Source organism: Erythrolamprus reginae, chromosome 3 (assembly GCF_031021105.1).
Source record: "Erythrolamprus reginae isolate rEryReg1 chromosome 3, rEryReg1.hap1, whole genome shotgun sequence".
NCBI lineage: Eukaryota > Metazoa > Chordata > Lepidosauria > Squamata > Dipsadidae > Erythrolamprus > Erythrolamprus reginae.
Window position 1 is genome coordinate 120,012,915 of NC_091952.1, and position 16,180 is coordinate 120,029,094.

Genomic DNA, 16,180 nt, shown 5'->3' on the forward strand with positions numbered 1-16,180 from the left:
CTGGGAGTTGAAGACCCAGGGAAGGTTCCTTCGGCCGGCCAGCAGCTGATCTGCTCGGCAGCGCAGTAGCAGCGAGGAGCCGAAGATGGGGTTTCCCCATTGCCCACGCAAAGGGGAAACCCCATCTTCGGCTCCTCGCTGCTACTGCGCTGCCGAGCAGATCAGCTGCTGGCCGGCCGAAGGAACCTTCCCTGGGTGCCGCCCGCCGCTCGAGAGCAAGAGGGGGAGAGATAGAGAAAGAGAGAGAAGGAAAGAAAGAGATGAGAGAGGGAGGAAGAGAATGTGAGAGAGGAAGAAGCAAGATAGAGAAAGAGAGAGAGAAAGAAAGATGAGAAAGGGAGTGACGTCATCGGTGGGAAAAATCGCGATATAGCGTTTTGTGAAGATTGAGATGGTATTATTTGTTGAAAAATCGCGATATAGCATTTCGCGAAGATCAAGATCGCGAAACTCGAGGGATCACTGTACAGACATTTAGAGCAATGCTTCAAGCTTTGGTTTATTTTTAAATTAAGTATCTATATTTCATACTTTGCAGCCTTCATAAACAATTTATTCTTGGATATGGACTCCTTTCACTGTTGCACTCTAACATAAGTAGGCTTCCATGAGAAAAAAATACAACTGAACAAATGAAGTAGATTATAAGGTTTTTTTGAGTGCACTTCATATTAGCTGCTCATACATTTGGAATGCATTTAAATACTCTTGAGAAAAATGAAATAATAATAATAACATTAAAAAATTAACTTCAATAGTCTTCACAGCTTTTTTATTCAATGTTTTAAAATTCCTGTACAGATATTTATAAAAATAATTTCAATATGGCACAAAGGTGAAATCCTCAAGGAAAAAAAAACCTATTCCAGAGGTTTTGAGCGCCTTACACAAAATGAGCTTCCCTGTCTTCCAGTTCTTGCATCCGCTTTGGCCTTAATCTCTGATGAGCAGGCTTCAAATCTGCAGGAGATATGGTTTCAAAGCTACCGGTAGGTTTTGGTTGGTTTCCATATTGGCTAGAGGAATCCAAGACCCTGTGATCAAGGCCAGGATTCACACCTTGTTCTGGCATGTCATTCTGGATTATTGCTGTATAGCATTTGGATGCAGAACTCTCATCATTTGGTTTGGCATTATTGTTAGATGATGGGCTATAAAATGTTCCTCCTGGTGGTTGAAAACATCTTGGCTTTTTCAAAGTAACAACAGAAGTAGAGGCTGTACAATGAGCTTCTCCTACAGGCTTTACAGTTGTGGCTGGTCCTGTATATGGCTTACCAAGAAGTATGGCATTCACTGAATTGCTAACAAGGTTGCTAGATGCATTTAAGGCACATGTATCTACAGAGTCTTGTATTAGGTTTTCATTGATATTGGTCATAATCTTTGTTGCTTTTGATGTCATGTCATATTGTTTACATTGCTTCTCCCAAGTCTTTTTCTGAGTTTGTGGGTCATAACGAGAGATTCTACAGCCAGCATTAGTAGAGGGAAGTGACTGTGTCTCAGAAATGTCTTCAGTGACAAGACTTTTCTCAAGCTTGTCTGGGTTCAGACTTGCATTCTGGAAGTTTTGTTCATTTGAAATAGGAAGCATTGATCCTAAAGGTAAACTCACAGGACGAAAAAATGGCTTGGATTTTTGATAGCGCATCTGCACTTTGGTTATGTGACGTTTAGGTCTTATTAACTGATCACTTTTAACACCATCCTCAGTTTCAAGGTCATGCTTCCCATTGTCTTGATCTAAAACTGGAGTCACTTTATTGTCTAGGAAGGAAATAAATGTTTTGGGTGTCATCAAAAAGTATTAATCTTGAATGGCCAATAAAGAATTCAATTCAATTCTAATAGATATATGTATACATTTTAGAGAATAAAATTCCTTGTTTATGTCTCTTCTTGCATGTTTATAACTATTATGTCTGAAAGACAGATCAGCCAACTCTAGAATCCCATTATATTTCATGTATTTATTATTATTCGTGTTCCTCATCTTAATTTAAGAAGGAATGAACTCTCCTACAGTGGTTTTGCAAGAAGCGACCCACAATGGAATTTAATTCCTCTGGTTTGTTTTTGTTAGTAGAATGAAAACAAACGTTTTATATTTGTTTGTTTTTTTAATTTAAGCTTCTCCAACGTTGCATTCTTCAGATGGAATCACTTGTTGGGAATTTCAACTGGTTGAATTCCTAAGGTATCTGGACAGACAGCTCTCATTAGTTGAAAGTCAGGCTAATTGCAGAATTAACGTGGTAAACAATTCAAATGAAAGATGCTTACAACTAGACTAAAAGGACAAACAAGAGAAAGCATTTACAGACTCAGGGAACTCTTAGGCCCTGCCAGATATCATGTTTAAGCACTATCTAGCAGACTGTAAGCCTGCAGAAATTGTGCTGTTTGCACAGCCAATACCTATATTGCTAAAGGAATAGTGGATAGCCCTTACAGATTTAATCTGGGGCAGATATGGGCATCTTGAGTTATTAAAAACAATAATAAAGATTTTAAAATAAAATATGTAGTGTTTTTATTGTTATATTGGTTTTGGTAACTTTTGAGAATCAATATATGATTGCAAGTGGAATATAAAATTGATAAATAAATAAATTTATTTCAAGCCTAAAATATGCTAATACCGCCCCCCCCCCACGCCCACCTCCACCCCGGTTTCACAGGGACCATCAATATTTATCCCCAGAAATCCTCATAAATGACTCAGTTGTCTAGCATCTAGATTGTGATCACATGACCATGGGGATGCTGCTACAACCGTAAGTGTGAAAAATAACCCATAAGTCACTTTTCTCAAGGGCCATTGTAACTTTGAATAGTCACTAAATGAACCATTGTAAGTTGAGAACTAGCTAAATCTAATATGACACAAATGGGGAAAAGGTTATTTTAAAAGTTATCAGTAATATTTGTGTGGTTCTAAATTGTAGTTCTGTCAAAAAAAATCAACTGTAGCTATAGTATTTAAAAATTAAGATGTGCCACTTGAGAATTTATTGTAATGTACTTTTGCCCTTAAATATTCTTTAAGTGTTAACTCAAGTTTCAAATGACCTTTTAATCTTTAAAGATTTCCAATTACATTAACACTTTAAAAGTTGACATTTTTTTATCAATAGGGCACCAATTTAATCTAAATAAACAATTGTTTTGGCTTTCAAACATAGAATAATTCAAGAGCAATAGGAATAATAACTGTATAAATATTCCAGAGTTAATAAAACTAACCTGATTCCTTTCTAGGAATTGTATTATGTTCCAAAGGCAAGACAGGAGTAGATTCTGAAGGAGAATTTTCCTGGCTAAGACTGAGTTTTCTTTCAAGAGTACATGTCGAATCTAAGATAAAAACCAGCAATACAAACATTTACTGTATATTTGCACACACAAAAACTAATATAATGTGAAAATCAATTATGGATATTATTAGGATCTGAGTGGTAGAAAACAGGTTTAAACTGAAACATGGCAAGATTGAGCAACAAATGTACATTGAGGTGCCTCCTGTGTTGCCTCTTGAAGGAATTGCATTGCTTCAAAGAGGTCTACAAATGGGTTCCTCCTAGATTTGCTGTTGCGATTGCATCAACAGACTATGGCCAGGGTGCCTTTGCCCAGCTTTGGCTGGTATGTCAATGGTGGCCTTACTTCGGGTGAAATGACCTGATCAGAGTGTGTGATGCTCATCACTACACATCTAGACTAACCCTAACCCTAACTTTAACTACAAGGGACTATCACTGTTTTTCCTTAATGAGGTTGACTCTTTTGAATGGCCTTTCACATCACAAGTGGTTCCAAAATAATTCACCTTCCACAAGGACTAAAGATGAAGTTTTTCCAGATGGTCTTTTGGTATTGATTCCAGGTAGCAAATTTAGTCTAGCCATTAAGGCATTAGACTTGAGGTCAGGTGATTACAAATTCTAATTACACCTTAAGCATCAAGTCACCTGGGTGTCTTTGAGCCAATCTCTCTCTCTCTCTCAGTCCCACTCACCTCATAGGGCTGTTGTTGTTGAGAAAATAGAAGGGGAAGAAATGTTTGGTATGTTTGCATCTTGAGTTATTAAAAACAATAATAAAGATTTTAAAATAAAATATGTAGTGTTTTTATTGTTATATTGGTTTTGGTAACCTTTGAGAATCAATATATGATTGCAAGTGGAATATAAAATAGATAAATAAATAAAATTATTTCAAGCCTAAAATATGCTAATACCGCCCCCCCCTCCACCCCGGTTTCACAGGGACCATCAATATTTATCCCCAGAAATCCTCATAAATGACTCAGTTGTCTAGCATCTAGATTGTGATCACATGACCATGGGGATGCTGCTACAACCGTGTGAAAAATAACCCATAAGTCACTTTTCTCAGTGCCATTGTAACTTTGAATAGTCACTAAATGAACCATTGTAAGTTGAGAACTACCTAAATCTAATACGACACAAATGGGGAAAAGGTTATTTTAAAAGTTATTAGTAATATTTGTGTGGTTCTAAATTGTAGTTCTGTCAAAAAAAAAATCAACTGTAGCTATAGTATTTAAAAATTAAGATGTGCCACTTGAGAATTTATTGTAATGTACTTTTGCCCTTAAATATTCTTTAAGTGTTAACTCAAGTTTCAAATGACCTTTTAATCTTTAAAGATTTCCAATTACATTAACACTTTAAAAGTTGACATTTTTTTATCAATAGGGCACCAATTTAATCTAAATAAACAATTGTTTTGGCTTTTAAACATAGAATAATTCAAGAGCAATAGGAATAATAACTGTATAAATATTCCAGAGTTAATAAAACTAGCCTGATTCCTTTCTAGGAATTGTATTTTTTTCCAAAGGCAAGACAGGAGTAGATTCTGAAGGAGAATTTTCCTGGCTAAGACTGAGTTTTCTTTCAAGAGTACATGTCGAATCTAAGATAAAAACCAGCAATACAAACATTTACTGTATATTTGCATACAAAAAAACTAATATAATGTGAAAATCAATTATGGATATTATTAGGATCTGAGTGGTAGAAAACAGGTTTAAACTGAAACATGGCAAGATTGAGCTACAAATGTACATTGAGGTGCCTCCTGTGTTGCCTCTTGAAGGAATTGCATTGCTTCAAAGAGGTCTAACAAATGGGTTCCTCCTAGATTTGCTGTTGCGATTGCATCAAAAGACTATGGCCAGGGTGCCTTTGCCCAGCTTTGGCTGGTATGTCAATGGTGGCCTTACTTCGGGTGAAATGACCTGATCAGAGTGTGTGATGCTCATCACTACACATCTAGACTAACCCCAACCCTAACCCTAACTTTAACTACAAGGGACTATCACTGTTTTTTCTTAATGAGGTTGACTCTTTTGAATGGCCTTTCACATCACAAGTGGTTCCAAAATAATTCACCTTCCACAAGGACTAAAGATGAAGTTTTTCCAGATGGTCTTTTGGTATTGATTCCAGGTAGCAAATTTAGTCTAGCCGTTAAGGCATTAGACTTGAGGTCAGGTGATTACAAATTCTAATTACACCTTAAGCATCAAGTCACCTGGGTGTCTTTGAGCCAATCTCTCTCTCTATCTCAGTCCCACTCACCTCATAGGGCTGTTGTTGTTGAGAAAATAGAAGGGGAAGAAATGTTCGGTATGTTTGCATCTTGAGTTATTAAAATCAATAATAAAGATTTTAAAATAAAATATGTAGTGTTTTTATTGTTATATTGGTTTTGGTAACCTTTGAGAATCAATATATGATTGCAAGTGGAATATAAAATAGATAAATAAATAAAATTATTTCAAGCATAAAATATGCTAATACCGCCCCCCCCTCCACCCCGGTTTCACAGGGACCATCAATATTTATCCCCAGAAATCCTCATAAATGACTCAGTTGTCTAGCATCTAGATTGTGATCACATGACCATGGGGATGCTGCTACAACCGTTAAGTGTGAAAAATAACCCATAAGTCACTTTTCTCAGTGCCATTGTAACTTTGAATAGTCACTAAATGAACCATTGTAAGTTCAGAACTACCTAAATCTAATACGACACAAATGGGGAAAAGGTTATTTTAAAAGTTATCAGTAATATTTGTGTGGTTCTAAATTGTAGTTCTGTCAAAAAAAAATCAACTGTAGCTATAGTATTTAAAAATTAAGATGTGCCACTTGAGAATTTATTGTAATGTACTTTTGCCCTTAAATATTCTTTAAGTGTTAACTCAAGTTTCAAATGACCTTTTAATCTTTAAAGATTTCCAATTACATTAACACTTTAAAAGTTGACATTTTTTTATCAATAGGGCACCAATTTAATCTAAATAAACAATTGTTTTGGCTTTTAAACATAGAATAATTCAAGAGCAATAGGAATAATAACTGTATAAATATTCCAGAGTTAATAAAACTAGCCTGATTCCTTTCTAGGAACTGTATTTTTTTCCAAAGGCAAGACAGGAGTAGATTCTGAAGGAGAATTTTCCTGGCTAAGACTGAATTTTCTTTCAAGAGTACATGTCGAATCTAAGATAAAAACCAGCAACACAAACATTTACTGTATATTTGCACACACAAAAACTAATATAATGTGAAAATCAATTATGGATATTATTAGGATCTGAGTGGTAGAAAACAGGTTTAAACTGAAACATGGCAAGATTGAGCTACAAATGTACATTGAGGTGCCTCCTGTGTTGCCTCTTGAAGGAATTGCATTGCTTCAAAGAGGTCTAACAAATGGGTTCCTCCTAGATTTGCTGTTGCGATTGCATCAACAGACTATGGCCAGGGTGCCTTTGCCCAGCTTTGGCTGGTATGTCAATGGTGGCCTTACTTCGGGGTGAAATGACCTGATCAGAGTGTATGATGCTCATCACTACACATCTACACTAACCCTAACCCTAACTTTAACTACAAGGGACTATCACTGTTTTTCCTTAATGAGGTTGACTCTTTTGAATGGCCTTTCACATCACAAGTGGTTCCAAAATAATTCACCTTCCACAAGGACTAAAGATGAAGTTTTTCCAGATGGTCTTTTGGTATTGATTCCAGGTAGCAAATTTAGTCTAGCCGTTAAGGCATTAGACTTGAGGTCAGGTGATTACAAATTCTAATTACACCTTAAGCATCAAGTCACCTGGGTGTCTTTGAGCCAATCTCTCTCTCTATCTCAGTCCCACTCACCTCATAGGGCTGTTGTTGTTGAGAAAATAGAAGGGGAAGAAATGTTCGGTATGTTTGCATCTTGAGTTATTAAAATCAATAATAAAGATTTTTAATAAAATATGTAGTGTTTTTATTGTTATATTGGTTTTGGTAACTTTTGAGAATCAATATATGATTGCAAGTGGAATATAAAATAGATAAATAAATAAAATTATTTCAAGCCTAAAATATGCTAATACCGCCCCCCTCCCTCCACCCCGGTTTCACAGGGACCATCAATATTTATCCCCAGAAATCCTCATAAATGACTCAGTTGTCTAGCATCTAGATTGTGATCACATGACCATGGGGATGCTGCTACAACCGTTAAGTGTGAAAAATAACCCATAAGTCACTTTTCTCAGTGCCATTGTAACTTTGAATAGTCACTAAATGAACCATTGTAAGTTGAGAACTACCTAAATCTAATACGACACAAATGGGGAAAAGGTTATTTTAAAAGTTATCAGTAATATTTGTGTGGTTCTAAATTGTAGTTCTGTCAAAAAAAATCAACTGTAGCTATAGTATTTAAAAATTAAGATGTGCCACTTGAGAATTTATTGTAATGTACTTTTGCCCTTAAATATTCTTTAAGTGTTAACTCAAGTTTCAAATGACCTTTTAATCTTTAAAGATTTCCAATTACATTAACACTTTAAAAGTTGACATTTTTTTATCAATAGGGCACCAATTTAATCTAAATAAACAATTGTTTTGGCTTTTAAACATAGAATAATTCAAGAGCAATAGGAATAATAACTGTATAAATATTCCAGAGTTAATAAAACTAGCCTGATTCCTTTCTAGGAACTGTATTTTTTTCCAAAGGCAAGACAGGAGTAGATTCTGAAGGAGAATTTTCCTGGCTAAGACTGAGTTTTCTTTCAAGAGTACATGTTGAATCTAAGATAAAAACCAGCAATACAACCATTTACTGTATATTTGCATACAAAAAAACTAATATAATGTGAAAATCAATTATGGATATTATTAGGATCTGAGTGGTAGAAAACAGGTTTAAACTGAAACATGGCAAGATTGAGCTACAAATGTACATTGAGGTGCCTCCTGTGTTGCCTCTTGAAGGAATTGCATTGCTTCAAAGAGGTCTAACAAATGGGTTCCTCCTAGATTTGCTGTTGCGATTGCATCAACAGACTATGGCCAGGGTGCCTTTGCCCAGCTTTGGCTGGTATGTCAATGGTGGCCTTACTTCGGGGTGAAATGACCTGATCAGAGTGTATGATGCTCATCACTACACATCTACACTAACCCTAACCCTAACCCTAACTTTAACTACAAGGGACTATCACTGTTTTTCCTTAATGAGGTTGACTCTTTTGAATGGCCTTTCACATCACAAGTGGTTCCAAAATAATTCACCTTCCACAAGGACTAAAGATGAAGTTTTTCCAGATGGTCTTTTGGTATTGATTCCAGGTAGCAAATTTAGTCTAGCCGTTAAGGCATTAGACTTGAGGTCAGGTGATTACAAATTCTAATTACACCTTAAGCATCAAGTCACCTGGGTGTCTTTGAGCCAATCTCTCTCTCTATCTCAGTCCCACTCACCTCATAGGGCTGTTGTTGTTGAGAAAATAGAAGGGGAAGAAATGTTCGGTATGTTTGCATCTTGAGTTATTAAAATCAATAATAAAGATTTTAAAATAAAATATGTAGTGTTTTTATTGTTATATTGGTTTTGGTAACTTTTGAGAATCAATATATGATTGCAAGTGGAATATAAAATAGATAAATAAATAAAATTATTTCAAGCCTAAAATATGCTAATACCGCCCCCCTCCCTCCACCCCGGTTTCACAGGGACCATCAATATTTATCCCCAGAAATCCTCATAAATGACTCAGTTGTCTAGCATCTAGATTGTGATCACATGACCATGGGGATGCTGCTACAACCGTTAAGTGTGAAAAATAACCCATAAGTCACTTTTCTCAGTGCCATTGTAACTTTGAATAGTCACTAAATGAACCATTGTAAGTTGAGAACTACCTAAATCTAATACGACACAAATGGGGAAAAGGTTATTTTAAAAGTTATCAGTAATATTTGTGTGGTTCTAAATTGTAGTTCTGTCAAAAAAAATCAACTGTAGCTATAGTATTTAAAAATTAAGATGTGCCACTTGAGAATTTATTGTAATGTACTTTTGCCCTTAAATATTCTTTAAGTGTTAACTCAAGTTTCAAATGACCTTTTAATCTTTAAAGATTTCCAATTACATTAACACTTTAAAAGTTGACATTTTTTTATCAATAGGGCACCAATTTAATCTAAATAAACAATTGTTTTGGCTTTTAAACATAGAATAATTCAAGAGCAATAGGAATAATAACTGTATAAATATTCCAGAGTTAATAAAACTAGCCTGATTCCTTTCTAGGAACTGTATTTTTTTCCAAAGGCAAGACAGGAGTAGATTCTGAAGGAGAATTTTCCTGGCTAAGACTGAGTTTTCTTTCAAGAGTACATGTTGAATCTAAGATAAAAACCAGCAATACAACCATTTACTGTATATTTGCATACAAAAAAACTAATATAATGTGAAAATCAATTATGGATATTATTAGGATCTGAGTGGTAGAAAACAGGTTTAAACTGAAACATGGCAAGATTGAGCTACAAATGTACATTGAGGTGCCTCCTGTGTTGCCTCTTGAAGGAATTGCATTGCTTCAAAGAGGTCTAACAAATGGGTTCCTCCTAGATTTGCTGTTGCGATTGCATCAACAGACTATGGCCAGGGTGCCTTTGCCCAGCTTTGGCTGGTATGTCAATGGTGGCCTTACTTCGGGGTGAAATGACCTGATCAGAGTGTATGATGCTCATCACTACACATCTACACTAACCCTAACCCTAACTTTAACTACAAGGGACTATCACTGTTTTTCCTTAATGAGGTTGACTCTTTTGAATGGCCTTTCACATCACAAGTGGTTCCAAAATAATTCACCTTCCACAAGGACTAAAGATGAAGTTTTTCCAGATGGTCTTTTGGTATTGATTCCAGGTAGCAAATTTAGTCTAGCCGTTAAGGCATTAGACTTGAGGTCAGGTGATTACAAATTCTAATTACACCTTAAGCATCAAGTCACCTGGGTGTCTTTGAGCCAATCTCTCTCTCTATCTCAGTCCCACTCACCTCATAGGGCTGTTGTTGTTGAGAAAATAGAAGGGGAAGAAATGTTCGGTATGTTTGCATCTTGAGTTATTAAAATCAATAATAAAGATTTTTAATAAAATATGTAGTGTTTTTATTGTTATATTGGTTTTGGTAACTTTTGAGAATCAATATATGATTGCAAGTGGAATATAAAATAGATAAATAAATAAAATTATTTCAAGCCTAAAATATGCTAATACCGCCCCCCTCCCTCCACCCCGGTTTCACAGGGACCATCAATATTTATCCCCAGAAATCCTCATAAATGACTCAGTTGTCTAGCATCTAGATTGTGATCACATGACCATGGGGATGCTGCTACAACCGTTAAGTGTGAAAAATAACCCATAAGTCACTTTTCTCAGTGCCATTGTAACTTTGAATAGTCACTAAATGAACCATTGTAAGTTGAGAACTACCTAAATCTAATACGACACAAATGGGGAAAAGGTTATTTTAAAAGTTATCAGTAATATTTGTGTGGTTCTAAATTGTAGTTCTGTCAAAAAAAATCAACTGTAGCTATAGTATTTAAAAATTAAGATGTGCCACTTGAGAATTTATTGTAATGTACTTTTGCCCTTAAATATTCTTTAAGTGTTAACTCAAGTTTCAAATGACCTTTTAATCTTTAAAGATTTCCAATTACATTAACACTTTAAAAGTTGACATTTTTTTATCAATAGGGCACCAATTTAATCTAAATAAACAATTGTTTTGGCTTTTAAACATAGAATAATTCAAGAGCAATAGGAATAATAACTGTATAAATATTCCAGAGTTAATAAAACTAGCCTGATTCCTTTCTAGGAACTGTATTTTTTTCCAAAGGCAAGACAGGAGTAGATTCTGAAGGAGAATTTTCCTGGCTAAGACTGAGTTTTCTTTCAAGAGTACATGTTGAATCTAAGATAAAAACCAGCAATACAACCATTTACTGTATATTTGCATACAAAAAAACTAATATAATGTGAAAATCAATTATGGATATTATTAGGATCTGAGTGGTAGAAAACAGGTTTAAACTGAAACATGGCAAGATTGAGCTACAAATGTACATTGAGGTGCCTCCTGTGTTGCCTCTTGAAGGAATTGCATTGCTTCAAAGAGGTCTAACAAATGGGTTCCTCCTAGATTTGCTGTTGCGATTGCATCAACAGACTATGGCCAGGGTGCCTTTGCCCAGCTTTGGCTGGTATGTCAATGGTGGCCTTACTTCGGGGTGAAATGACCTGATCAGAGTGTATGATGCTCATCACTACACATCTACACTAACCCTAACCCTAACCCTAACTTTAACTACAAGGGACTATCACTGTTTTTCCTTAATGAGGTTGACTCTTTTGAATGGCCTTTCACATCACAAGTGGTTCCAAAATAATTCACCTTCCACAAGGACTAAAGATGAAGTTTTTCCAGATGGTCTTTTGGTATTGATTCCAGGTAGCAAATTTAGTCTAGCCGTTATGGCATTAGACTTGAGGTCAGGTGATTACAAATTCTAATTACACCTTAAGCATCAAGTCACCTGGGTGTCTTTGAGCCAATCTCTCTCTCTATCTCAGTCCCACTCACCTCATAGGGCTGTTGTTGTTGAGAAAATAGAAGGGGAAGAAATGTTCGGTATGTTTGCATCTTGAGTTATTAAAATCAATAATAAAGATTTTAAAATAAAATATGTAGTGTTTTTATTGTTATATTGGTTTTGGTAACTTTTGAGAATCAATATATGATTGCAAGTGGAATATAAAATAGATAAATAAATAAAATTATTTCAAGCCTAAAATATGCTAATACCGCCCCCCTCCCTCCACCCCGGTTTCACAGGGACCATCAATATTTATCCCCAGAAATCCTCATAAATGACTCAGTTGTCTAGCATCTAGATTGTGATCACATGACCATGGGGATGCTGCTACAACCGTTAAGTGTGAAAAATAACCCATAAGTCACTTTTCTCAGTGCCATTGTAACTTTGAATAGTCACTAAATGAACCATTGTAAGTTGAGAACTACCTAAATCTAATACGACACAAATGGGGAAAAGGTTATTTTAAAAGTTATCAGTAATATTTGTGTGGTTCTAAATTGTAGTTCTGTCAAAAAAAATCAACTGTAGCTATAGTATTTAAAAATTAAGATGTGCCACTTGAGAATTTATTGTAATGTACTTTTGCCCTTAAATATTCTTTAAGTGTTAACTCAAGTTTCAAATGACCTTTTAATCTTTAAAGATTTCCAATTACATTAACACTTTAAAAGTTGACATTTTTTTATCAATAGGGCACCAATTTAATCTAAATAAACAATTGTTTTGGCTTTTAAACATAGAATAATTCAAGAGCAATAGGAATAATAACTGTATAAATATTCCAGAGTTAATAAAACTAGCCTGATTCCTTTCTAGGAACTGTATTTTTTTCCAAAGGCAAGACAGGAGTAGATTCTGAAGGAGAATTTTCCTGGCTAAGACTGAGTTTTCTTTCAAGAGTACATGTTGAATCTAAGATAAAAACCAGCAATACAACCATTTACTGTATATTTGCATACAAAAAAACTAATATAATGTGAAAATCAATTATGGATATTATTAGGATCTGAGTGGTAGAAAACAGGTTTAAACTGAAACATGGCAAGATTGAGCTACAAATGTACATTGAGGTGCCTCCTGTGTTGCCTCTTGAAGGAATTGCATTGCTTCAAAGAGGTCTAACAAATGGGTTCCTCCTAGATTTGCTGTTGCGATTGCATCAACAGACTATGGCCAGGGTGCCTTTGCCCAGCTTTGGCTGGTATGTCAATGGTGGCCTTACTTCGGGGTGAAATGACCTGATCAGAGTGTATGATGCTCATCACTACACATCTACACTAACCCTAACCCTAACCCTAACTTTAACTACAAGGGACTATCACTGTTTTTCCTTAATGAGGTTGACTCTTTTGAATGGCCTTTCACATCACAAGTGGTTCCAAAATAATTCACCTTCCACAAGGACTAAAGATGAAGTTTTTCCAGATGGTCTTTTGGTATTGATTCCAGGTAGCAAATTTAGTCTAGCCGTTAAGGCATTAGACTTGAGGTCAGGTGATTACAAATTCTAATTACACCTTAAGCATCAAGTCACCTGGGTGTCTTTGAGCCAATCTCTCTCTCTATCTCAGTCCCACTCACCTCATAGGGCTGTTGTTGTTGAGAAAATAGAAGGGGAAGAAATGTTCGGTATGTTTGCATCTTGAGTTATTAAAATCAATAATAAAGATTTTAAAATAAAATATGTAGTGTTTTTATTGTTATATTGGTTTTGGTAACTTTTGAGAATCAATATATGATTGCAAGTGGAATATAAAATAGATAAATAAATAAAATTATTTCAAGCCTAAAATATGCTAATACCGCCCCCCTCCCTCCACCCCGGTTTCACAGGGACCATCAATATTTATCCCCAGAAATCCTCATAAATGACTCAGTTGTCTAGCATCTAGATTGTGATCACATGACCATGGGGATGCTGCTACAACCGTTAAGTGTGAAAAATAACCCATAAGTCACTTTTCTCAGTGCCATTGTAACTTTGAATAGTCACTAAATGAACCATTGTAAGTTGAGAACTACCTAAATCTAATACGACACAAATGGGGAAAAGGTTATTTTAAAAGTTATCAGTAATATTTGTGTGGTTCTAAATTGTAGTTCTGTCAAAAAAAATCAACTGTAGCTATAGTATTTAAAAATTAAGATGTGCCACTTGAGAATTTATTGTAATGTACTTTTGCCCTTAAATATTCTTTAAGTGTTAACTCAAGTTTCAAATGACCTTTTAATCTTTAAAGATTTCCAATTACATTAACACTTTAAAAGTTGACATTTTTTTATCAATAGGGCACCAATTTAATCTAAATAAACAATTGTTTTGGCTTTTAAACATAGAATAATTCAAGAGCAATAGGAATAATAACTGTATAAATATTCCAGAGTTAATAAAACTAGCCTGATTCCTTTCTAGGAACTGTATTTTTTTCCAAAGGCAAGACAGGAGTAGATTCTGAAGGAGAATTTTCCTGGCTAAGACTGAGTTTTCTTTCAAGAGTACATGTTGAATCTAAGATAAAAACCAGCAATACAACCATTTACTGTATATTTGCATACAAAAAAACTAATATAATGTGAAAATCAATTATGGATATTATTAGGATCTGAGTGGTAGAAAACAGGTTTAAACTGAAACATGGCAAGATTGAGCTACAAATGTACATTGAGGTGCCTCCTGTGTTGCCTCTTGAAGGAATTGCATTGCTTCAAAGAGGTCTAACAAATGGGTTCCTCCTAGATTTGCTGTTGCGATTGCATCAACAGACTATGGCCAGGGTGCCTTTGCCCAGCTTTGGCTGGTATGTCAATGGTGGCCTTACTTCGGGGTGAAATGACCTGATCAGAGTGTATGATGCTCATCACTACACATCTACACTAACCCTAACCCTAACCCTAACTTTAACTTCAAAGGACTATCACTGTTTTTCCTTAATGAGATTGACTCTTTTGAATGGCCTTTCACATCACAAGTGGTTCCAAAATAATTCACCTTCCACAAGGACTAAAGAAGAAGTTTTTCCAGATGGTCTTTTGGTATTGATTCCAGGTAGCAAATTTAGTCTAGCAGTTAAGGCATTAGACTTGAGGTCAGGTGATTACAAATTCTAATTACACCTTAAGCATCAAGTCACCTGGGTGTCTTTGAGCCAATCTCTCTCTCTATCTCAGTCCCACTCACCTCATAGGGCTGTTGTTGTTGAGAAAATAGAAGGGGAAGAAATGTTCGGTATGTTTGCATCTTGAGTTATTAAAATCAATAATAAAGATTTTAAAATAAAATATGTAGTGTTTTTATTGTTATATTGGTTTTGGTAACCTTTGAGAATCAATATATGATTGCAAGTGGAATATAAAATAGATAAATAAATAAAATTATTTCAAGCCTAAAATATGCTAATACCCCTCCCCTCCACCCCGGTTTCACAGGGACCATCAATATTTATCCCCAGAAATCCTCATAAATGACTCAGTTGTCTAGCATCTAGATTGTGATCACATGACCATGGGGATGCTGCTACAACCGTGTGAAAAATAACCCATAAGTCACTTTTCTCAGTGCCATTGTAACTTTGAATAGTCACTAAATGAACCATTGTAAGTTGAGAACTACCTAAATCTAATACGACACAAATGGGGAAAAGGTTATTTTAAAAGTTATCAGTAATATTTGTGTGGTTCTAAATTGTAGTTCTGTCAAAAAAAAATCAACTGTAGGTATAGTATTTAAAAATTAAGATGTGCCACTTGAGAATTTATTGTAATGTACTTTTGCCCTTAAATATTCTTTAAGTGTTAACTCAAGTTTCAAATGACCTTTTAATCTTTAAAGATTTCCAATTACATTAACACTTTAAAAGTTGACATTTTTTTATCAATAGGGCACCAATTTAATCTAAATAAACAATTGTTTTGGCTTTTAAACATAGAATAATTCAAGAGCAATAGGAATAATAACTGTATAAATATTCCAGAGTTAATAAAACTAGCCTGATTCCTTTCTAGGAACTGTATTTTTTTCCAAAGGCAAGACAGGAGTAGATTCTGAAGGAGAATTTTCCTGGCTAAGACTGAGTTTTCTTTCAAGAGTACATGTTGAATCTAAGATAAAAACCAGCAATACAACCATTTACTGTATATTTGCATACAAAAAAACTAATATAATGTGAAAATCAATTATGG

At 35.0% G+C, this 16,180-nt stretch overlaps 1 protein-coding gene across 1 annotated transcript in view; it reads right to left on the reverse strand.

Annotated features, from left to right (window-relative positions):
• Positions 1–755: 755 nt before the first annotated feature.
• Positions 756–16,180, reverse strand: part of ARHGAP29 (Rho GTPase activating protein 29) — a 105,015-nt gene continuing 89,590 nt past the window's right edge. Inside the window, exons 35-37 of the mRNA XM_070746514.1 lie at positions 4,834–4,944; positions 3,250–3,360; positions 756–1,770 (exon numbers count right to left, since the gene is read on the reverse strand). Coding sequence (XP_070602615.1) covers positions 884–1,770; positions 3,250–3,360; positions 4,834–4,944 — 1,109 coding nt within the window. The 3' untranslated portion in view covers positions 756–883. The remainder of the gene's footprint in view (positions 1,771–3,249; positions 3,361–4,833; positions 4,945–16,180) is intronic.